This window comes from Tamandua tetradactyla, chromosome 14 (assembly GCF_023851605.1).
Source record: "Tamandua tetradactyla isolate mTamTet1 chromosome 14, mTamTet1.pri, whole genome shotgun sequence".
Lineage (NCBI taxonomy): Eukaryota > Metazoa > Chordata > Mammalia > Pilosa > Myrmecophagidae > Tamandua > Tamandua tetradactyla.
Genome location: NC_135340.1, coordinates 48,447,201 through 48,473,097, shown reverse-complemented (window position 1 = coordinate 48,473,097; position 25,897 = coordinate 48,447,201). Strand labels below are relative to the sequence as shown.

The 25,897-nt window shown below is 35.1% G+C and overlaps 1 protein-coding gene and 1 long non-coding RNA gene across 7 annotated transcripts in view; one reads left to right on the top strand and one right to left on the bottom strand.

Moving 5' to 3' along the window:
• The window catches only part of DPH6 (diphthamine biosynthesis 6), a 214,355-nt gene that overhangs the window by 140,051 nt on the left and 48,407 nt on the right, over nt 1-25,897 (top strand). For 5 of the 6 annotated variants that reach the window (XR_013162324.1, XM_077127389.1, XM_077127391.1 and 2 more), the window contains exon 6: nt 8,893-8,954. Coding sequence is in view for 4 of the 6 variants with exons in the window: in XM_077127389.1 (XP_076983504.1) it covers nt 8,893-8,954 (62 nt within the window). In the remaining 2 variants the exon portion in view is untranslated. Of the gene's footprint in view, nt 1-4,260; nt 4,376-8,635; nt 8,806-8,892; nt 8,955-25,897 lie in introns of all 6 variants that reach the window. The other variant, XR_013162325.1, reaches the window with a different exon arrangement.
• On the bottom strand, nt 643-25,775 carry LOC143655880 (uncharacterized). The gene is made up of 3 exons (XR_013162326.1): nt 25,445-25,775; nt 25,014-25,171; nt 643-839 (listed from the first exon to the last, which is right to left on the bottom strand). It is a non-coding gene; the product is annotated as an uncharacterized LOC143655880 (long non-coding RNA).

Sequence of the window (25,897 nt, the reverse complement as noted above, 5' to 3'; positions counted from 1 at the left end):
GAGCTCATATCATCAATCTTTTCTTTCACACCAAATTTTGTCATTTTATTTCTAAGATGCTGAATTATAGAGTGATGGAATGTTCAGCTAGAATCTGGGAACAAATAACATTTATATTTACCAAGGGAACCATTAGACTTTTAAAAATGGAATCTACTAGTTCTGGAGGCCAGTGAGCCTGCTAGCATTAGGTGGAGATTATCGGGGGTTTTGTTACTGCTGTTGTTTTTACTTTTGAAGATACATGAGCTACTCAGTTCTTGTCTGCAATGGATTTATTAAGAGTTATAGGCAGACTAGAAATTGCTTCTCAGAATGATTATGCCTTCTCTAATATCACCTACTGATTTTACAGTAAAAGTCTAGGCTACAGAAGTTAAGATGAGAGCATAATTCATTTTACTTGACCGACTTAAAAATAGCATTAGCAAACATTTGTGATGCTTTTCTCATCATGTATTGGGCTGTCTTGAAGAAATAAACCTCCACTACTTTTCATGACAGTATACAATAAATTGACTGATATAATTCAGTTGAAAAGTTGAAAAATGCATTGAAAATAATGGTGCATAACATTGCAGGGTTAACATTTATTCATAGATGATGCAATTAAATAAAACAGGCATTAACTTCAAGGTCAGTCAGTAAAGTAATAAAATTGAATATTTTAATTGAATTGTAATTGCTTCCCATTGATACATGCAAGTAAAGTAAAATAGATGTCAGCTTTGCAAATTATGGTTCTTCCTCCTAATTAATTTCTTAATTCTGCATGGAGTTATCCAGTGCCTAGGTCTTGTTGTGGGTTTATTCATCCACCAGCTTCCATCAAGGAAATTCTGTAAGACACGATTAAATGGTTAGGTGTCAGGATTTACAGTACATTTTTTTTTGCACTAAAGAGAAAATCTTGTTAGTATTTGAGTTTAAATGTACTCTAAATATAACATCAGCCTGGGACTTATAGATTATAGTCCTCTTTATTAATATTGATAATTCTTGATATTGATATTGATATCAACATTAATAAATGTAACCATCTCTCTCAATGATTATAAAGGTTTTCATAGGGAAGATGAATACCATTGAGACTCACATTCCACAGTTGACTGCTTCAGGAGGTAAATTGGACTGCCTATTAGGATTTTGGTACAGCACAATTTATGTCCATTCATGATCCAGGCTTCGCTAGAAAAGAGGCAACTAAATTGAAATGAAGCTAAAAAAGAAACATCTTTTTCCAGGACTAGGATAAATTGAAGCTTTTAGATAAAGTTGAATTGAATTGAAAAAGCCCATGAGCCATTGTGGCTTTTTCATAGGCTTTTTCACAGTTCCTTAAAGAGTTTTAACGTAATGCAATTTTATATAAAATAAAATGGGATGATGACATTATAAAGATAAGGAGAGAGGTTTTCAATTTATACTGAAATCATACTGGGTCTAGAAACTAGGGTTTATTTAAAGAGAGAGAAGATTACGCCTATTAGACTGGCTGCATTTTCCAGTTAAATGGCTACCGTTTAAAAAATTGAAAATAGAATGAATGCATAAGATGGATTTAAAAATTACTGAGCTATTGTTAAATATTCTCATACTTTAAAATGATTCTAGGTAGTAGAATCATTTGAGAAGAAATGTATTGGTATATTACCATCATTCTTTAGTTGTGCTTAGAAATATAAGTGGATTCTTCTTGTTGGTAAAGCAAGTAAATTAAACTGAGAAGTTATGTTCTAAACTGGGTGTTAATTTTAACTCAAACATACCTCATTATTTAAAATGTTTTTTCCTAAACATTTTAAACATAAAACTTGAAAAATAAGTCCAATAATCAATATATTTAGTTTATGTTAATATGACCCTGGCCAGTCTCGATTATGAAGGTTCTTAAATGTCAGAATTCTCAGTACGCATCATCTAGTAAAAAAATTCCAATGTTTTTCAAGTTAAAGTGATCTGTTTTTATAGATTTTAGTTTTAAAAATTATTTGTCTAATTGTCTTCTGCTCCACTTAAAGAAAATAAAATATGTGTTATAGAACCTCTGCATACAAAGTTTAGATGTTTCTAAAATTAGCAAACCTGTGAAAAAATATATAGAAGTGTAAACAAATTAAGTATTCATTTATTATATTCATAAAAACAAATTACAAAGAATTTTAATTTGCATCAACTTTAATAGTAATTGTATGTTCTAAGCATTAGAAAATTTCTTGAGGAAAGTTTTGTGTCTTCTTATTTTCTGGTATGATGAATAATTTTCCCACCATATCCCTGGCTAGTATCATCCAGCATATAATAGTCTCAACTGATTTAGAAGAAATCTCAAAAGAGAACAGGGTGGTATATGCCCACTGAGTTGTTTCTGGCCATTGCTTTCTCAAGGACAGTGGCTTGAGATCCTTCTTTGGATCTTATCCAAGAAAGTAGTTCATAAAAACTATCTGAAATGCATGTCATGTGGCCTCTGATTGCTGGATTTGAATCATGTACTCCACAGAAGACATGCCCAAGTCTTAGTGTGCGTTCCTATGGGTGTGAACCTATTATAAATAGGATCTTTGACGATGTCATTATTAGTTAAGGTTTGGACTCATTTGTGAATAGGATCCTTGAAGATCCTTTTTAGATGATAGCATAATTCTCAAATGCCAGAAGAAGTAATGCATTACAACTAAATTGTTATGCATAAAGACATTTCAGACATAAGAAGTGGGAGCATTTACCACTCACAGATCATCAATGAAAGAATAAAAAATGGACATCAGTAAGAAATAGATTGTTTGCAGGAGAAAGGAATCAGAAACAGTAGTGAACATAGACATTGTAAAATATATTGGTAATTTCACATTTTCTTGATAAAATTCTACACCATAAGAGAAACAGTAGAGCTTGTTTAGTGGCTAGTTAAAACATGCCGACTTCTTTTGGTCAGAAGGTGGCTAAAGATACTTAATAAATGTAGGATGAAAAATATTTGTTTTACATGAATGTTAAAAATTACACATGATTACTGAAAGAGTAGAAATTAAATCTGCAGTCTCCAAATCAACAGAGTAAAACGATGATCTTTTCAATACAGTATGAGACAGGAAAAAAGAAAAGGAAAAGATAGATAGAGAGAACACACTTTTATTTCAAGGACAAATGGAGCAGTTATAAATTTCACATCCTAATTCACAAAGGAACTTGACCAAATTTTAAAGGATTATCACCTTTAAAGGATTGACCGCAGTGCAGTCAAATTAGAAAAAACAAAAAAGTAGTAAAAATAAACAATTTGAAGCCAACAGGTATAGCCTTAAATAACTCAATAAAAGTGAAAAATATTGAAAACTAAATGACATTGAAAGTGCCGCCTTTCAAATCGTCTGGGAAATAACTAAATTGGTACTTAAATTCTTAAATAAGAAATATGTAAGTGAAAGTGTAAAAGAAGCAATTGTTCAGTTCAAGATACTAGAAATAAATAAGCTACTGAGTAAACTCAAAGAAAGCAGAAGAAAAGAAATGGTAAAAGTAAGGGTAAAATTCATGCAGTTGAAAAGGGGAATAAATAAAAAGAAAAAGCTGACACTTTGATTATACTTCTTAAACTGCCAAATGTCTGTCAAGATCTATCAAATTTTTAAAAAACAATCACAAATAAAATCTGATGCCTTAAATTAATAAAACAAATGGCAAACCCTAGGAAAAAATACATTTGATAGATAAAAGATTAATAGTCTTGATTTAGAAGAAGCGTTTCAATATTAATAATGAAGAATCATTAATCTTTTAGAAAACTGGGCAGCAAATATGAATAGGCAGTTCACAGGAAAAAAGTTATAAATCTGGTCATAAATTTCTGAAAAAAGTTCAATCATATGAAATTAAAGGTACGCAAAGAAAAATACTGAGATAAATGCCAGTTTTCTCTATCAGAATGGCAAAAATTTTAAATTTAGTAATAATTTGTAGCATTAGTGAAAATTTTAGAAATACATCTCAGTAGATATGAACAAAGTATTTGTAAAGTTCAGTGTCTGTTCAGGTTCTAACAACAAAACCACCAATGATGAAACCTTAGCAAATTAGGTATAAGGGGAAACCTCTTTAACCCAATGACAAGAAGCAACCAAGTATGGTAGTTGAAAGCATAGACTCCCACAGCCAGGCTACATGAGTCTGAATCCTGACTTTACATCTTGGTAGTGGATTACCTTGAAGTCATTTACTTACTATGTGCCTCAATTTCCTCATATTTTTCTATTTTAGAGTATATAAAAAAAAATAGAGTCTGTTCCTATGCAGTTATAAACACACACAAGAAGACCAGACACTTAATGGCAACAGTGCTGTCCCAGAATATTTTACAGACCAGCTCCAGCAGGTAACCTTTGGTACAGCTCCTTAACCTCTTCATGTTTTGCTTTTCCTTAATCCGTACTTAGCTTATGGATCTCAGCCACTTTGATACACCCCTCCTCAAATTTGGAACTGTCCCAGTCTACCAGCTCTTGAAGAAACGCTTATACCTGAACAAGGCATGTTGGGTTTTTCGTGAGTTTGCAGCCTATAAACCAACATGTATGCATTTCGAGAGCAGTGAGTTCCTTTGCCCCACTTGAGTTTATCTGTCTGGGAATTAGAAGGTTCTGCTAGATCTTCCTTAATCCCTAGTTGTAATTTCTCCCCCTCTATCTTTTCTATATCTTCATCATTAAATTTATATATAAACCAGATTGTGGCTCCTTCACATGGGCAATGTAGTGGCCAGAGTAAGCACTCACTCGTCTGTGTATGAGCACTGCACTGAATTCATACACATGGTTTCCACCTTTATGTTCCACGTAAGGCTGCATATCCAAAATTTCTGAGAAGCCGGTGTAAGTGTTCTTAGCTCCAGTTTGCCTTTCAAAGACAGAATGCATTAGCTGCAAGTTCAGAGTACAAGGTAGGCTAAGAAGCTGAATCTTCTTTGTTGCATTGTTTGCTGTATCAATTTCCACAAAAATATCGATTATCTTCTTCTAATTTTTCTTCCTTCAAAAATTCCAAGATACTATCTGTTAACTGTTTGTGGCCTTGGATATTTAACTCCAATTCATAAAACTTTGATAAAAGCTTAGACTCTCTGCCACACTGATTGCAAACTGTTACATAAGCATATTCCCCACAAAACTACTGTTGAACAATATTCTTCATATCTGGATTCTTCTATTTAGACAAAGTATCCTCCAGTAGAGACATAAAGAACTGTGAAAATTTGGGGGCATCCTGCTTTTGCCTTGTGTCCAATCCCAAGGCTTTGACAAATCCTGATGGGTCAGTGTATCGCCTATTACTATTTTGCAACAAGCCAAACAAATACTGGAGATGTTCACAAATTGCCTGAAGTTCATAATCTTTCTCTTCTTGTATATCATCTCCCATCGCACGGTCACCACAAGTACTTGCATTATAAGTATAGCACCTGTCGAGGCTCCAAGTTGAGAAACCACATTTGAAGAAATGTATTGACATAACAAGTGGCTCCAAGGTTAGTCAGGCCCGCAAATAAGTTCTTTTCTCTCCTCTTACAGTTGGGATCATCGATGTTATAAAAACTATTTTCATCTATTGCACCTAACCAAATACTCTCACCAATTCCAACCAAGCAATTTGGATTTCCTTTATAGTTAAATCTTGTGTCTTTGCACCTCGCTGAATGCCCAGTATGCTGGGATTTGTAGTCTTACAGGTGCGGGACCCCATGGCCAGATTTCTCTGGTGTGCAGGGTCAGTCTTGTAGTTAGCTGGCCTTCTTCATGGGGTTATCTATATATAATGATTTGCCAGTTCTTTCCTGACGCTCCACTCTAGCTGGGCTAAACAACATATTGCTTCAATTTCCTCATATTTTTAATGGGGACAATAAATAGAGCCTACTCATTGGTTTGTTAGGAGAATTCTTATGTGCCTTACACATAGTAAGTACTATATGTGTTTTTAAAATAAATTTCACAAGGAAAAAATATTTTCTCACAGGCATTAAATTAATTAGCAAAGTCTATTGCTGATCAGAAATAAAAATAGTTGTCTCACTAGAAGTTGCATCCTCTGGAATTAAGGGTTATGATTAGAGTCCTTTAGTTGCTGACTAACCATCTCTAGGGTGTAGATTACAACAGACACTTATATATCACATTGGCTATGCTGAAGTATTTAAAAGTGATTGCTGTTGACATTACACTGACTTACATATGTCTGGAAACTTTGTATTTGGCAGAGATGGCATATACATCATTAGGGAAGGGATTCCATTTAACAGTCCTGGTTATTCATTAGTGAAAAATAAAATTATAACACTACCATATATGATATCTCAAAATAATGCTAGATGGATTAAAGGTCTATATGGGAATAGCAAAATATTAAAACTTTGAAAAGAAAATGTAGGAGACTAACATGACCTTGGACAGGAAAGAATTTATTAAGATACAAAGGAAAAAAATATAAATAAGCAAAACTATTGTTTGACTACTACAAAATTTGAAACATGTTTATTAAAAGATGCTCCACCTTGCAAAAAGAATGTAAAGGCAAGTTACTGATTAGAGAAGACATTTACAATGCCCATAATCATGAAGGATTAGTATTCAGAATATCTCAAAAAACAGGGATCATAAAATAAAACCCAAAATTCAACATTGAAAATGAGAGCATTATAAGCAATTCATAGAAATGAAAACTTCAATGAATGTAGAATAAAATGTGAAAAAAATGCATGTGCTTATAATCAGAGATATGGAAATCAAAACTAATGTCCAAAGTATCTATCAGATTGTCAAATATTTAAAAATCTAACATTAAATTATTCCACGGAATCTGAAATGGGAAATGTAATTCCATGATTGTGAAAGTATAGATTAATAATACTGCTTTGGAGAGGAACTTGACAATATGTAATTAAATTATTTTGTATATACATAAAACAACATGTATTATCTATAGGTATCCTGTCTCAGAATAATTCCACTCTATATACTCTATAAAAACTCATGTGAATGTTTACAAGCAGACACATAAAAGCATATTCACTGCAGCATAAAAAGCACTAGTGGTAGGAGTGCAAGGGTAGTTGAATGGTAGAGTTCTCTCCTGCCATGTGGGAGATCTGAGTTCAATTCTCAGCCCATGCACTTCCCAAACAAACAGACAAACAAGCAAACAAACAAATGAAAAACCAAACAAACAAAAATTCAACAAATGGTGCTGCAATAAGGGAATACTCACGTGGAAAAAGAATGAAATATGACCCCTGCCATACAGCGTACAATAAAAGTAAAAAATTTTAAAAAGTGCTAATGGCAAATTAGAAACAATTTAGCGTGCAGCTATAGGAGAGCAGATAAGTAAATGCTGCCATGTACACGTGAAGGGATATAACACAGCAGTGAAAATAGATGGACTAGAGTTACAGTATTCAAGTTATAAAATCAAGTTATAAACTTACATCATTCATATAAAAATTTAAAATACACAAACAATACATTCATTTGTAGTAACATACAAAAGCACAGTTGAGATGGAAGAGGGTGAGGGAATTGGATTGATGAGGAGTGGATATGCTGTAGAATTCCTACAGTACATCTGTACTGTTTTATTTCTTAGAGGAAAGTTAAGAAAAACATGACAAGGCGATCAGCGCTTGCTAAATATGGGTGACAATTACATGGATGTTTGTTTTGAAGTATTTATTCATTTTTAAATATTGAGTTACAAAATAATTGACTTCCCAACAATAGAGTAACTGGACAAAGTAAAAGAATAGTTCATCTATGTGTTCATCTAGTCAATTGAAATTAAAATTTTAGTGAATAACTACACCATTAGAATAAAATTGCCATGAAGGGTATTAACTCATCCTGCCTAGCACTACTACTCTGAGTTGTTTCGTCTTGAGTTTGATTTACTTTAATAGAGGTGTTAGTAGAACCTTAAATTTTTACCTGACTCTCTTTTTGTTATTCTGATGTGTGGATATAAGAAACATTATGTTACCAATATGGGCAGCCAATCGAAAATAGAAAACTATAAATCAATTTGTATCATTAATAAACTGAGTAATTTAAACCAATAAAAAATTAAAATAACTTACATTTAAATGAAGCTAAGCCAATACATATATATGTTGATGTACATAGCTAAAATGAATTCATTCATTTCATAGCCAGCTTGTGGCACATGATTTTTTTTCCTGGCAAGTTCAGTTTTGGTATACAAAAGAGTCTTATTACCACACACTTGTCCACCTGTAAATTCTACTGTTATCAGTTGAATATCTTTATCAACAGTTAAAACACCTTCTATTGGAACAAGAGTGTTTTTTCAAAATTGTCTTTTTACTTCAAAAATGAATTTTTGCACAAGTGATCATTCAAATGAAATGTCATTTGATAATACAGTTATTTGTTTCCATTTGCTATCATTAAATAGTCTGTCACTTTTCTATTTTCTACTCTAAGAAGTTTGAAATTCAGATAAAATAGGGATAAGTCACAAAATTCACAATGTTGTCTTCAAGTAAATTAACAATAGTAATTTAAAAACCAAGGACTTAAATTAAATGTCTTTGAATTGATATTTATTTTTTCCTTTCTATTTACAGGAGAAAAAAACTGAAACAGTGCATCTGATAGTTGACATAGTGCAATCAAAATGAAACTTACTTTTGAGGGGCAAAAAAAACAGGTTGCCCGAATAAGAAAGTAAATTCTAGCAAAGTACACTTTATTTTAGGATCAAAGGCAATTTTAAATAAAAATACTGGTTTCCTAGGTAAGGAGGGATCAAGGGAAGGAGAAAGATGTCTTGAAACTTCCAATCTGATTGTTATCTAAAAAAAAATGTAACCTTTCTTGGCAGGTTTAGATCCAGATAAGCATCTTGGAAAAACCCTGGATCAAATGGAACCTTATCTCTTAGAGGTAAGAATTTATAGTAACTCTCAAAAGATAGGCATATCAAGGGGTAAGAAATAGTTCTATAATATGCTGATAATAAAATCAACTTTATTTCTGAAAAATCACATGCTTTCATGATATGTTTTTATGAAAAAAATTATGCTTCCAGTAGATTTGAATATATATTTTGACTTATTTATGAATATTATTACCAGCTTGTAGACCAGAATAGAATATAAGAGGGAAGTAAGGTAAGTAAAGTATACCTCAAAGGAAATTGTCCTGTTGGAAAGTTTATTTTTGTTAAAATGAACTTTGTGTGGTATAGAAAAGGTACGGTACTCCTTAAGTATCTGATCAGTTGCTTTGCCATCAGAAGCAACCTGGGTGGAAAGTTCCTGAAGTGATTATCGAATTTAACCTCTTCTCTTTTGTCAATTAGGACACTAATTTACTGAGTAGTAAAGAGACTATCCCAAGGTCTCAAGTTACATTGTTTAATCCTTCTCTTTGTCAGACCCTGAATGTGTTCTAAACATTTAAGATTCAGTTATTTTCATTTAGTCTTTCCTATTAACTGTATTGTATCTTTTTAGAGTTTGGGGGCACATGCTATGATTAGTATGGCAGTGCCTAATTAACTAGATTACTGTCATTATTAGAGTTTAAAATTCTATAATCACGATTGAAAAAAATAAAATCACCCTACTTTTATTAAAGAACTGAACTCCTCTAATAAGTCATCATTCCCCATCCCAGGTTCTTAGTTCATTGACAGTATCTCCTGGCATTAATACCATTACTATCAGATAAGCTATTGGCAGTTATAGTCCCCACCTTTTTATGGATTTCATAGGTTCTTTGGGGGTTGTTTCTATTTGATTATTTTATCATTTATCATTAGGTACTAAGTGCCAAGGAATGCCTGAAATATTAATTCCTTCTTTCGTTAAGCATTATTAAGCACCCAATATGTGCCAAACAGATAGTTATAATTAAAAAGAAAAATGAAACGGTTACATAATTCTGACGAATTATATTTTGTTCTAGATAATTTGGTATAATTTATTTGAGACACTTTATGGAACAGGGTACCTTCTGTACCCCTCCATTAGGACTCTTCACCAGTCCTTTGTTCTGTGGCTGTTGTTTTATCTATGTTCATATCTACTCACTACCATCAGACTAAATTTACCTTTTGTCAAAACAATGTGGATAAATAATGAAATTAAGTTTATAGAAAGTGAAAAAAAGAACTTCAGAAATGAGAGACTGATTTGGTAAAAGAATTTCATGTAAGCTGCCTTTAAAATGTGAAGTTATTAGTTCAAATTTCAAGTATGTAGAGATTCTTTGTAGAAAAGGCAAATATGGCTCTGGGGATTACCAGGATGTTGACTATTAGTTATGATATTATTATAGGATGTTTAAGTGCAAAATTGCCAAAAAATGGAATCATTTTATTCCATATTAGCCTGGCAATTTTTCTATTTTCATACAAAAAGTTTCTCCATATTGTCCGTAATGACCATTTCATACCTTCTTCACTTGCCTCAAATCTCACTTCCCTTCACTGTTCACCTCATTTTGAGTGGACGAACTGTCTCCTTGAAATAGAAGTATTCATACAGGAATCTGACTTTCAAACAAATATCACGTAATTCTAGCACAGTAGTCAGGCAGTCAAGTATATTATATAGTTTTTCTGTACATTTCTCTGAAATAGTGTGAAATTCCTGAAATGTTGTGAATTCTATTTCTGAGTTTCTTTTTTCGTTTTCCCATAAATACTTTAACCCTTGAATGTTGTGGGTTCCATATATAGCATTCCTCAGGGTGATCCTAAACCTCCCAATGATTAAGTACCAATTTTATTTTGATTAAATAAAATCAGAATCTGTCTTCCATCATTTTCTGGGGCTCCAGGCATGTACATCCATTTGCCAACTAGATACTTTATCTTTTCAGACCACCATTGTGGTATATATGAAATGCGCATCTGATATCACACTGAAACTCTCCATTGTCTCAAAATACAGTTGAACTCCGTAACATGGCACAGTCTATCCTCGAGGGAGAATGAGACTTGTAAAGTGGTCGGTCTCCCAGGTCCACCCTGTATTTCATGAGTTTTGAACTACTCTTATACCTCAGACTTTTACATGTCCTCGCCCCTTTTCTAGTCTCCTTTTCTACATGCTTTATCTCTTATTTACCCAGCTAAATCCAGTTTGCTATTATAAGCTAAATTCAGAATATTGTGAAGTTTTTTTGCTTAAATAAATCTTCTTTGCCATATTCCTATTTGCCTCACATATATAGCACCTTTTATTTTGTTTTTTTCTTAAATAATTCTTATTATAAAATCAAGCATATGACATTGTTCTAGTTTAGTAGCTGCTGGAATGCAATATACCAGAAACAGAACGACTTTTAAAAAGGGGAATTTAATAAGTTGCTGGTTTACAGTTCTAAGGCTGAGAAAATGTCCCAATTAAAGCAATCTATAGAAATGTCCAATCAAGGCATCCAGGAAAAGATACCTTGGTTCAAGAAGGCCGATGAAGGTCAGGGTGTTTCTCTCAAGTGAGAAGTGTGAACACAGTCAGGGCTTCTCTCTCAGCTGGAAGGGCACATGGTGAACACAGTGTCATCTGCTAGCTTTCTCTCCTGGCTCCCGGTTTCTTTCTCTCCTGAAGCTACCCGGAAGGTGTTTTCATTCTTCATCTCCAAAAAACTCTCTGCTTCATGGTGCTGAAGCATTTTCTGCTCTCTCTGAATCTCCTTCATTCTTCAAAATGTTTCCTCTTTTATAGGACTCCAGAAACTTACCAAGACCCACCCAAATGGGTGGAGACATGTCATCACCTAATCCAGTTTAACAACCACTCTTGATTAAATCACACCTCCAGAGAGATAATCTGATTACAGTTCCAAACATACAGTATTGAGTAGGAATTATTCTGTCTTTATGAAATGGGATTTTGATTAAAACATGGATTTTCTAGGGTCCATATATCCTTTCAAACCAGCACTAGACATGTAAAAGATAAATTCAAAACTATTAAATAATGAAAAATCTCCCAGTGAATCCAAACTCCCACTTTTTCTGTCTTTTCCCAGAGCAACCACTTTTTTCTGTTCTTGTATTTTTCTCCAGAAACATTTTTTTTGCATATGCAAATATGTATGTATCTTTGTTTACCTAAATTGGAGCTTATTTTACACAGTTTTTCATCTTCTATCTTAACACATGTAAATCCAGGTTACTTTTTTCTACAACTTCATTATGTTCCATTTTGTGGATATGCTATGATACATTGAACCTGGCTTCATTAATAGACATTTATTTCATGTCTTTTGCTGTTATTAATAATGCTAGAATAAACATTCTTTTACATATAATGTTCAGGCCATGTATGAGTTTTTCTGTAGGATTTTATCCTAGAAATGGAAATGCTGGGTCAGAGAGTATATATGTTTTAAATTTTAATAGATATTGAAGACTTCCATTTCCAGCTTTGGTAGAATAGCTTGCATGAGACAACTCTCCCAAAGCAAACAAATCAAAAAGTTGCATGAAATTAAAAGAAAACTAGTTATTTAAAGACATTAGAGAACTATTAAAGCAGAGATCATTTGAAAGTCCAAAATTCCAGAGAGAATGGAAACCCAGAGCATTACCTTTTTTCTGAAGGCATTTGCTAATTCAACAATGGCACAAAGATGCTAAGAAACTGAGGAAAAACCCTGGCTGAGAGGCTGAGGAGGGCTTTTAGCACTTCCCTAAAGTTGGGAAAACAAAAATTAGAGCTCAAGGCCCACCAAATAGGAGTAGATCTGATTAATTCTCCAAGTTTTCAGTTGGCGTCCCTAAATGGGCTATACATTAAGAGTAAAAGAAATAATCCAGCCCATGCAAGTACTAATATCCAGGTTTTTTTTTGTTTTAGGATTTTAAATTCCTTATTTTTTAATGCAGTGCATGATGACATTAATTTTTTTTCCCATCTAGCTGTGCATTTTTCATCACAATTGACTTTTTCTTCTTTGTGAAAAATAACATATATATAAAAAAGCAATCTATTTCAAAGCACATCACTGTTGGGTCTGAGTGGTTAAGGAGTTCACACAGGACAGCGAGTTAAAGCTTAACAGATTTATTGAAGGGAGGAAGCAAGTGGGAGCTAGCAAAAGGAAAGAAAGCAAGTGGGAGCCAGCAGCCAAAAGAAAGAAACTGGCTCCTGGGAGCCACCAAAAGGAGAGAAAATGTCTCTGGCTCTTTGTTCTGGGAGCTGCATTAAAAAGAAAAACTATGCTGAGAGGGGAGGGTGCCTACTAGGTGGTGTGTCATCCCTTGATTGGATGGGGGCTTGTTAACTTATGATCTGATTGGTTGCTGGGGTTCTGACTCACTGCTCTCCTTTTATGTACAAGCACAGGCAAGCGTTATCCAGCAGTAACAGGACTTGACCACCTCCTTATGGTTCATATCTGGTATTGCATCATTCACCTTCTGGTGGGGGGCAGCACCAGATGTCTGGGATAAACCTTGTGATTGTTTATCTTGCTGCCACATCTCGATGTGCAAAAGAAGCTGAGGCGCCGCTGGGTGAAAAGTCCCTTTTACCTATTAAATTCTTCTTCTGAAACCTAACAATCACAACAATTAGTTTTCAGAGTCTGGTATGAGTTATAGTTCCACTGTTTTAAGTTTTTTACTTCTAGCTGCTCTAAGATGTTGGGGACTAAAAGAAATATCAATATAATGATTCAGCACTCATACTCATTTGTGAGACCCAAACTTCTCTGTATAAGCTTCAGAAGACAAGCCTCAAGACCTAGGGGTTGGCCTTTTAACTTAAGAGTCTCTAGGTTTTGAGAGAGTATCAGGGGGTTCCCAGGTGGGAATGATTAATAGTTCCATATTTTTTCTTTAGTCCCTCAAGGACTTTGCCAATACTTTTAAATTATCTGCTCAACATACTCTGGAATGTACCCAGGTACTACATTAAGATGTACTAAATTATAAGCCCCTTGTTCCCATTCTGGGCTCCATGTGTTTGGGTTGTTTAAATGAACTGTCCAGATAGGTTGATTTCGAATGTGTGCTGCTGAAAGAAAACTTAGATTTTGGACAAAATAAAACCCTCTTCCTTTGGTCTCCTACAGTAGGTGTTCTAGTTTGCTAGCTGCCGGAATGCAACACACCAGAGACGGATTGGCTTTTAATAAAAGGGGATTTATTTTGTTGGTTCTTCAGAGGAAAGGCAGCTAACTTTCCACTGAGGCTCTTTTCTTACATGGAAGGCACAGGATGGTCTCTGCTGGTCTTCTCTCCAGGCCCCTGGGTTCCAACAACTTTCCCCAGGGTGATTTCTTTCTCCACCTCCAAGGGCCCGGGCTGAGCTGCAAGTGCTGAGATGAGGAATGCCAAGCTGCTAGACTGTGGTACATTGCGTTCTCTCATTTAAGCACAAGCCAATTAAGTTAAACGTCACTCATTGCAGCAGACACGCCTCCTAGCCGACTGCGGATGTAATTAGCAACAGATGAGATTCACCTACCATTGGCTCATGTCCACAGCAACAGAACTAGGTGCTTTCACCTGACCAAGTTGACAACTGAATCTAACTACCACAGTAGGTGAAGTTCTAAAATACAGACACTGTCATCCTTTAGCCTGTGTTCTGATTTACCTTAGTCCTAACCAGATCGGCTTCCTTCTTATCTCTAATTGAAACCTGATCTCTTTTTTGGTTTTGTTAGCACTTGTTTCATGTAGCAATGCTGACTTTCAGGACTGCAGAACTCCAATTCTTAAATCACCTCTTTAATTTCTAAGACCTCATATTTTGCTCTTGGAATTTTAAAAAAAAGTTATACTACCTTGTTCTTATTGTAATATATTATCTTATCTCTCTGACAATATTGCTAGCTTTTGTTTCTTTTAATTTTCTTCTCCCCTATGTAATCTGTTTTCTCTATTGGTCCTTTTACAGATGTTTCTCAGAATTCTGTTAATCTTTGGTATTCTGTTTGTATTTAAGACTTGGTGGTGAGGAGGAAGGTTTGTAGCGAAAAATTTCATTGTAAACTAAGTGTGTGGATAGGGCATTTTGAGTTTCACTCTAGAGAAGTATAGCTAGACCATTCAAAAAAAAAGCTAGTCATCTTCCAATGAAAAGGATTCTTTAGTCTCCTATCTTGAAGATGAAAGCAAATTGCAACATTTTTCCCTGGGAGTTGAGTGGGAAGTATGACTAAGATATTGCAGAGTCTTGTGTACATTCATACGTTTTTATTATAATACCTCTACCCTCAACTGTGTCTTGTTTCTCCCAGGCTAGCCCCTCTGTTTTATCTTCTGCAGAGAATAAGCCTCTAGTTGTCTGTCAAGGTTTGGAAGAGAGGCAGTTTTCACCCTAGAAGGAGGGGCTTCAAGGTATCTGTCAGTTAACCTTCCTTATTTTAGTGGCCTTTTTCTTTCCTGCTCGCTTCAAAGGTAACTGGTGCCATCAATTTCTTACCTTTTTTGTTAATCTGTGAAAATCAGGTTGGTCCTCAGAATTCCTCACTGTTGGCCTAGGGCTCATTGTTTTTGGTTCTGCTAAATAAGTTGATGCTTGGCCTCCTCTCCTAGTATTCTCCCTCTTTGTGGGTTATGCCTTTTTATGATATACCTTTCAGTGAAATTTTAGACGGCTGTTACAGTAGATGCATAGTAGATGCCCCTACCATGCAGTTACTCTTTAATCCAGAGATTTCTTAAGATCATCTAAGTACAAATTATCTGCTACTTGGAAGAGTAAAGACATAATATTAAAATCTTCTAGAGTATATAGATTTTGTTGCTTTTTTCCAGGCTATATCACATAGAATTGGAAATCTAGACTCTGGCTTTGAGTCACAGGTAAGCAGATATGCATTGACTATTTAATAAGCACACAGCTTTGCTAGGTGCTATAAGCACTACACCAGTATAAGTATGAAACAAATTTCAAGCTTAAAGATTGTGGAATGTATTCATTTGGAACCCAAAAGGAACACCAATATAAAGATACAGGCTTCTTTTCCTGATTACTTCTTATAAAAAGATTATGTCCAGTTCTCATTAGTTACATTTTTCCTTCCCTCTGTTCTGTGTGGGTTACCTTGTCATCCCTCTGGGTTTGACAGAAGCACTATTTGCAATTATCAAAACTGATTTGATATGAGTGAAAGAGGTGGCTATTTTAGATGTGTGCCCTGTGGAGCCGATTTCATGGAAGAGAACAGCTTTAAGTGACTTTAGAAGTCAAGAGGAATCCAAACATCTTTGTCAGTAGATTTTGAATTTTGAACATATTGAGTTGAAAGAAAATGTGGAACTTTATGGTAGAGATGTCCATTGGCTACTGTGAACATAAATTGCAAGGTGTATTAAAATGTATCTAAGAAAGTACAAAATATACCATAGGATTTCCAAGAAAAAAATACATGTTATTCTAAGAATCCACAGATAAATTAACACCCACATTGGCCTTGGGATGGTTGGGATTTTGGGCTGGGTGAATTGTTACAGGTGAAGAAAACAGTTATGCCAGTACTTGAGGCTGGAAAAACACGGTATTTTTGGAGGTTAGTCTCATTTGGTTGGAGTGTTATTTGCATATGTCAATTGCAGCTGGAAAAGGAGATTGAAGTTATACAGCAAAAGGCTTTGAATGCTGAAGTGAGGATTTAATTATGTAAACACTGAGGAGTAGCTGAAGGTTTTAAAGGAAGGAAGTGGAATTCTTAAAGATATACTCTAGGGAGTTTGTCCTGGCAGCAGTGTCCACTGATTGTTGTATTTGAGGAGAAGTTCCCTGTAGTTAATAACTGTCCCACTGTATGACCTTGCAGAAGTTCTTCGTGTCTGAGTGTGTATCATAGATGAACTCTTAGATGTCAGTGCCATGTGATGCAAATAGAATTGAATAATAAGCGTGTGAAGAACTTCTTATGTACTGAGTTTTATGCTAATGGCTATAAGGGGTGAAAAATAAGTCAAAGATTTGGCATTTTTTTCAAAGGATTTAGAGTCTAGCAGGTAAAAAAAAAAAAAGAACCCTAATAATTGGACCACATAAAGGCAAATTGGTACTTATAAATGCAATTGAACTTCTCGCCTGCCATGGTAGAGACCTGGGTTTGATTCCCGGTGCCTGCCCATGCAAAAAAAAAAAAAGAGAAATTCAGTTGGAAGCTAAAAGATGGAAGATGGCACTACATGACCTAGAGCAACTAAGTACAATAACATGAAAGGGTTTGTACTTCACTGGTTTGAAGGATCAGTGAAATTTACATGGGCAGTGGCAACAAAGTAAATCAAACTGAAGGAAGATCCCATGGCCTGAAAACTGCAGGGACAATGAGGAACTTGTTCTAAATGAAAGGAAGAGGTGGTGTTGGTAGACTAGTAAGAAACATGTGGGGTGAAAATTTGGGGCCCAATCATGAAGAACCTTAAGAGATGGTCCAGATGATTAGGTTAAGAAATGGCAAGACATTGAAGGCTCATCAGCAGAGATTTATATTAATAAAAGATAGCAGGAAATTTAGTATGGCAATTTTATTCATAGATTGGGAGTAGAAGAAATTGGAAATGAAAAAGCCTGAAATGCTGTTATAAAAAACATATGTGAGAGGGCAGGCCATGGTGGCTCAGCAAGCAGAGTTCTCGCCTGTCATGCCAAAGACCTGGGTTTGACTTCCTGTGCCTGCCCAGGCAAAAAAAAAAAAAAAAAAAAGGTGTGAGAACTTGGAGTTTGAAGCTGCTGACAATAGGAATGGAAAGGTGGAACAAAACTGAATAAAAAAAAAAAAAAAAGAGCAATAGAGACTGAAGTAAATTTATTTACCTCAGAAAAAGCTATATCCCTTCCTGTGATAACTTAGGTGAGGTACTTAGTCACATCAGTCTAATTTCCAGTTGAGCTGGGTCTGGTCTGAGTAGCATTTCATTTCAGTTTACTACATGTTTCAAATGCTTTGAGAGCATGATCAGGGCTCACCCTTCATTAGGGATGGGATCTAAGCTCCCATGAGTCTAGATCTCTTTCTTTCTCTGTTGCTCTTTCTCGCTCACGCTTTTCCTTTCCCGCTCTCCATCTGTTTTACATTCCTGCCATCAGCATTTTGGGCCTCCTAGAAGGCTTTCTGCTTTCAGTCTTCTCCTGTTCCACTCCCTGAATCCCTAAGCTTTGGAAGGTCTCTCTGTTTTCCTGCCCTGTCTTCAGCTTTTGGTGAAATGAAAACCCAGGAGAAAAGAGTGGACAGGTGGGTGTTCCCAGGGCATCTCTCCACTCTTCTGCCCTGGCTACAGCCTTCTGGATGAAGCCACAGGGTGTACTTGATTAAGGCTTTGTGGGAAAGAATTGGCAGGCCATAACAGACACCTCTGAATTTAGGTCTCCTCGGGACGCTAATAACATACCACAGCCATCCACAGATGGCCATCAAAAGTTTGACTGTTTTCTGTATACACTGATATAAGTTCCTTATCTATGAAGGTTTGTTTCTCCTCCCATTGTTCCCTGTTATGAAAGTGGCCATGGGTCTTTACTCACGTAGAAAAATCTCCATCCTATTCTGTAATTTAGTTTATTCAGAATTCTTTGCCTTCTAGGCTTTTTTCATGTAAAACAAAGCAAAACAAGATTTTTCTAGCCTATCTGGCGTATTTTTGCTATTATGATGAGAATGACTATCTACTACTACTTTTTAACATACTAACTGAACTATTAAGTATTTTCTCATTGTTAAGAATAGTAGACCGACTCTAAAAAATAGACAACCTGAAAAATATTTATTTTTTTCAGTAGATTTTATTGCACATTTGTAAATTATGGAACAAATCATGATTATTCAGTGAAAAACTAAACTTTAGATAAACTATTAACTATTTAGATTTTTAATTACTATGATGTTAAAATATTTACCAAGGAGAACTGAAAAAACTGTGTTTTTAGTGATTTAGTGCTATGTACAGTATTGCCTACTTGAGTTGGAGCAAGAAACAGACCTGATACATATTAGGAATAAAGTTACTGCTTTCTGTGAACAATGTTGATATTAGTAACACTGATCTACATGTTTCAGGAAATTGAAGGTTGTGCATTATAAATATTTCTCTGAAATGTGCAAATGTGAATTATTCACTTACCTAAACTGGCTTTTTTGGGTCTTAACAGAAGATCCATTAAAGGAAGTAGTTAGAAAAATGACTAGAATAGACTTCATTTCTAGGGAGTTTTCTCAGAATATCAAAAGCCATGAAACCACTATGAGATATCATCTCACACCTACTACAATGGCCATTATCAAAAAACCAAAGACAGCAAGTGCTGGAGAGGATATGGAGAAAGAGGCATAATTATTCACTGTTGGTGGGAATATAGAATGGTCTAACCACTCTGGAAGGCAGTTTGGCAGTTCCTCAGGAAGCTAAGTGTAGAATTGCCATATGATCCAGCAATTCATTAGGTATATATTTGGAGGAAGTGAAGGCAAGGACACAAACAGACAATTGCATGTTGATGTTTAGAATGGCATTATACATGATTGCCAAAAGATGGAAACAGCCCAAATGTCCATCAAAGGACGAGTGCATAAACAAACTGTGGCAAATTCAAACAATGATATATTATGTAGCCATAAGACAGGATAAAGTCATGAAGCTTGTAATAATGAGGATGAATCTTGAAGACATTATGCTGAGTGAAATTAACCAGAAACAAAAGGACAGATACTTTATGGTCCCACTAATATGAGCTAACATTAGTGAGTGAACTTTGAGAGTTAAAGTTGAGACCACAGATTATCAGGAGATAGAAAGGTAGAGATTGGACATTTTATGCTGAAGGAGTATGGAATGTTCAATAGCACTGATGATAAAGATCCAGAAATAGATAGCGCAATACGGTCTGATGGTTGCAAAATATTTCTAAGTACACTGACCGAAGTTGACTGTGTGTATAATTGAGGGAGGAGACCTGGGGACATACATGACACCGGAAGGAAAGATAGAAGATGAAGACTGGGATGGTATAACTTAGAGATGCATAGAGTGAACAATGATGGTGATTAAATGTACACATATAAGAATGTTTTTGCATGAAGAAGAACAAATCAGTGTCAGCATTGCAAGGTGTTGAAAATGGGATTCTATGTGGGAAAAAATATATAATAAATGCATACTAGGGTCTATAATTAACAGTTACATTGTAATATGCTTCCATGGAATGTAACAAAGGCAATATGCCAAAACTAAATGTCAGTAAGCGAGGGCTATGGGGGAAGAATATGAGATTCTTTGGGAAGAAATGAAAATTTACTCATAGGATTGTGTTAGTGGAACGTATGGCTATGTGATTTACCAGGAGCCATTGATTTTTTAGTTAGGTTGGATTACATGATGTGTGAATGAAACTGTTTTAAAATGAACAGAGAGATACAAATGCTAGAGGAAATGTGGAGAGGCAGATGTACCTATTCACTCTTGTAGGGAACTAGAGAGTACAGCCCCTCTGAAGGGTGGTGTGGTGGCTCCACAGGAGGCTAGCAGTGAGATTGCCATATGATCCTGCAACCCTGTAGTTAGGTATATACTTGGAGGATCTGAGGGTGGGGACAGGAATGGACATTGGCACACTGGTGTTTGTGGCAGTAGTGTTCATGATTTGCAATGCATGGAGGTGACCTCAGGGTACATTAACTGAAATGGAAGGGTAAACTGTGGTGTATATGTACAGGAGACTGTTGAGGGGCTGCAAGAAGGAATGAAGTCATGAGGCATCCAACTAAGTGAATAAACCTTGAGGACTTTAGGTTAACTGAAATAAGCCAGAAACGAAAAGACAAATATTATTATGCCTCACTAATATGGACTAACTATAATGTGCATACTCTGAGAATTGATTTCAAGAGCGTAGGTCATCACAGGAAGGCCTGTTGTAAAGGTTCCTAGATTGTAAGCTCTTACAGCAGTTACATCTATTCAGAGTTGTAATTATTATTTCTAAATTTTGAGATGCTGAACTTTCTGTGTATAACCTGGTTGTTCCCTGGAACTTCGAGTATCTGTGTGACACCAGAAACTCAGAACTGGAGTTCTGCGGCTATGAAAGTCAGCATTACCCCGTACGACAACTGTTAAAACACTGCAAAAGTGATCAGACTTCAATTAGAGAGGGCTGAGACTGAGTTGGGTAGGACTAAAGTAAAACAGATTAGAGTAAAGGATGATATTGACTGTATTTTAAAACTTCAACTTCTGTGTGAGACCAAAGGAAGAAGTGCTTATTTGGTGCAAAATTTATATTTTTCAGTAACACACTAATTTAACTTGTATGATCAGCTTATTTGAATACCATAATCATGGAATCTTGAAGAGGGAGTGAGATTTGTTGGTTCCTACAAGTTAATGGAATGCCCCAGTATATTCCAGAGTAATCTGAACAGAGATTAAAAAATATTTGCAAAGTCCCCTTGAAAGACTGGGGAAAAAGGTGTAAATATTAAACTTCCCAACTTGGGGAAGAGCTGATATTCTCACAGTCATTGGGGACTGCCAATTTGATGGGCCAGGCCCTCTATCTCTGGGGCTTTCCCTTATGGAACTTATTCCTGCAAAGGAGCAGCTAAGCCTACTTATGATTATGCCTGAGAGACACCCCCCAAACAACTTTTTTTGTTGCTCAAATGTGGCCACTCTGTATTAGCCAATGCCTCAGGTGATCTCACTGCCTTCATCCCTACGTGGGACAGGACTCCAGTGAAAGAGCCTGGCCCTGGCATCATGGGAGTGAGAGAGCCTTCTTGAAAAAAAGGGGGAAGAGAAATGAATCAAAATAAAATTTTTTATAAATTTTATAAATTTATAAATCTCTCAGTCAGTGGCTGAGAGATTTCAAATAGAGCTGAGACATTCATTCTGGAGGTTATTCTTATGTAGTATATAGATATCCCCTTTCAGTTTTTGGTGTACTGGAGTAGCTAAAAGGAAATACCTGAAACTGTTGAGCAGTAATCCAATTACCTGGATTTTTTAAGATGATTGAATAACTAAGGAGTTTTAAGGTGTGATAGTGTTATTGTGGAAACTTTGTGACTGATACAGTCTTTATCCAGTATATGGCCAGATGAGTAAGAAAAGAATAATTAAATAATGTGGGTAAGGATGGGATGTTCTTTTTCACTTTTATTTTTACTCATTCTTTTTCTTTTTTTGGATTAATGAACGTGTTCAAAAATCTATTGTGATGACAAATGACAAAGGCACAGCTATATGATGATACTGTGAACCACTGGTTGTACAATTTGAATGATTATATGATGTGTGAATATGTAATATATCTCAATAAAATATAAAATATAAAATATAAATATATTATATAAATATAAAATATAAAATAAAATATATCTCAATTGTTCTATTAGGAACAGAACAATCTCTTCAATAAATGGTTTTCAGAGAACTAGATTTCCTTGCCCAAAAGAATGAAAGAGCACCCCTATCTCACACCATCTACCTAGATTAACTCAAAATGGATCAGAGACCAAAATTTAAGAGCCAATACCAAAAAACTACTAGAAGAAAATATAGGGAAACATCTTTAAGGTCTAGAAATAAGAGGTGGTTATCTAGACCTTACACCCAAAGCACAGACAACAAACTTAAATCTAGATAAATGAGTCCTCCTCAAAATTGAAATCAAAAGGTGAAAAGGCAACCAACTCTATGGGAGAAAATATGATATTTAAAGAAATCCTACAACTCAACGGTAAAAGACGAACAGTCCAATTTAAAAAAGGACAAAGGGCATGAATAGACGTTTTTTCCAAAGAAGAAATACAAATGTCTAAAAACTACATGAAAAGATGCCCAGCTTCACTAGCTATTAGGAAAATGCAAGTCAAAGCCACAATGAAATATCATGTCACACCTACTAGAATGGCCTCTCCACAGATGTTGGAGAGGATGTGGAGAAATAGGAACACTTATTCACTTCTGCTAGGAATGTAAAATGGTACAGCAGCTCCTCAGGAAGGTAAGAATAGAATTACCTTATGATCCAGCAATCCCACTGCTCAGTATACACCCTGGAGATCTGAAAGCTGTGAAGTGAAGACACTTGCATACCAGTGTTGATAGCAGCATTGCTCACAGTTGCCAAAAAGTGGAAACCACCCAAGTGTCCATCAAATGATGAATGGATAAATAAAATGTGGTATATACATACAATGGAATCTTAGTCAGCAGTAAGAAGGAATGAAATTTTGAAGCATGTAACAGCATGGATGAACCTTGAGGACATAATGTTGAGTGTTCATATACAAATGGACAAATATTGTATGATCTCATGTGAACTAATTATAATATGTAAACTCATAGACACAAGGTCTAGAATATAGCTTACCAGGATATAGAATGAGGCTAGAGAATGGAAAGTAGTTACTTAATAAGTGTGGAATGTTTAAATATGTGCAAAATTAAATGGTTGCTTGATATGTGCGGTTTGGAAACTGACAGAGGTGATGATGGCATATTACTGTAAGTATAATAAATAGTGCTAAATTGTAAGTGAATATGGCTGAAAGGGGTAGTTTAGAGTCATGTATGTCACCAGAAGGAAAGTTAGAAGTGAAAATATGGGAATGTACAGTACAGTGTCTTCTATTGACTATAATTAACAGTTCAGATTTAAAATATTCTTTTATGAACTAGAACAAATTTATGACACTATTACAAGGACTTAATAGAGGGATATTTGGGAGTAAATGTCGCTATTGCAAACTCAAACTATGAACTATACTATAAATAACAGTAATATCTTAATATTCTTTTAGCAACACTAACAAATGTACCACATTAATACTAGGGGTCAGCAATAGGGGGGAATAAAGGACATGGGATATTTTGGGTTTTCCTTTGTATTTTTATTTTATATTATTGTTGTTACTGGGGTAATGAAAATGTTCTAAATGGATTGTGATGTTTGCACAACTGTGTGATGATACTGTGAGCCACTGATTGTACACTTTGGAAGGATTGTATGGTATGTGAATATAAATAAAATTGCGTTAAAAAGAAAAAGGCCGTGGAGTGGCTAACAGTAAGCCAGAAATGATGGATTCTTCTCTGAGTGTTTGTGTACATTAGAGCTCGAAGCTAGTAGAGTTTATTGAGGCTGCAAAGGACATTCTAAGGTTTCATAGAGAGATTTCTTGGTTCCTCAGCCACAGAAACCACTGGATTCTTTATCCAGGCTCCATGACTTGGAATCTATGTGCTGTACTCCCAAATCAGTAATAGAAGGGGAGAAGAGAGCTCATATACATTTATAAAGGTAGCATCACTGTTTCATAAGTATTCTGTGGTGTTGAAATATAGAGTGCAGTGTATTTGGTAAGCTTCAAGAGAACAGGGACATTGTCTTGTTTAATTTTGGATTTTCATCCTCTAGCAAGGCGTGGTAATAATCATTGTTCAATAAATATTTATTGAAGATCTGATTAAGTTAATGAATATTGTGGAAATATTTTATATGAACTGAAAATATCAGTGTTGTACATCCAAATTTTAGTGAGTCCCCTCTTGAATATATTAATGTAGTAGCCTAGAGCCATGCCAATTTTAATAAAATGTTTGGTTATTCTTTGGTAGTGGATTATAGAAATTGTGCAAAGCTTAATGAAACAATATTTTCTAATACAAGAAGTTAATAATTGATAAGGTATACCCCTATATAAAGAGACTTAACATAAAAGTGAAATTAGGAGGTTCATTTGGTGAAAAGTTATTGGAATGGGAAGACTGGAAAATGGGAAATCAGCAGAGAATAGAAGGGATCAGGTACTATTTGGAAGAACAAGGAAGCAGCACTGAAATCTATATCCTGTTATTGTCCCTACATTTTTACTATAAAGCATATATTAATTTAATCTAATTTAATATGGTAATCTCATCCCTTTTTCTGTCCCCATAAGGACCACCTTCCATAATTTTACCTTGTTGATTTTCTACTTCATGACCCAACATTGTGAAAATGTACCTACCTTGCTCTTCTGAACTCTTATAGCAAATGTAACCCAATTTTCTTACTCTCTCTTTTCTTGCTGCTTAGCTTTAATGGAATATAATTTCAGTGTCATTCTCATTTTTACTGATCCTTGGAGAGAGAAGCAAAATTCTCAAAGATCCATGCTTGAAATTCCTAAGAGCACATGAAATACAATGGATTCAGAATCGTAACACAACTACAAAAAAATAACCAAATAAGTAGACACATAATTGCAAGTACAACCAAAAACTTAGGTCATAGTCCCAAGACTCCAGATAACAGAGAACATCAAAGGAATCACTCATCCTTTGGGTTATGAGGTCTCTGGGCTAGAAGAGGCTGTAAGCAGGGAAAGCTATGAAATTCAGAATGAAGAGATGGAATCATAATGATAAAGTCTCAACACATATACAGAAAGATTCCTACCTGTACCGCAGCCAGTGAAAGTGCTTTCCAGGAAAAATCCAAGCATTTAATAGCCAAATAAAAGATTTTACTTTCAGTATCAACATCATATGAATAATATAGCTTATATTAAATGCAAATCACAGTTTTTTTGTTTGCTTGCATGCTTGTCTGTCTTTCAAATTCAGGTTGGATTAGACAATGTTCCTCAGCTTTCTTGGGGTTAGACCTTTTGAGGTCTTATCTGCAACTTTAGAACTTCTCTAGTTCTCAATACCCTCACAACATTCCAAATAGTAGTAAACCGAGGCTTAATAACTGTATCTGTGATTTCTTTTTTTTTTTCCACAGAAAAGACCTTGGGTTGCTTTCGCTGAGTCCCTGAGAAATTAAATACAGTGTATTTTTTCCCCTTCATAAATAGGTCAAAAAGGGGGGTGGTGGATAAGGGGCATAATTTGGCTACATATATTC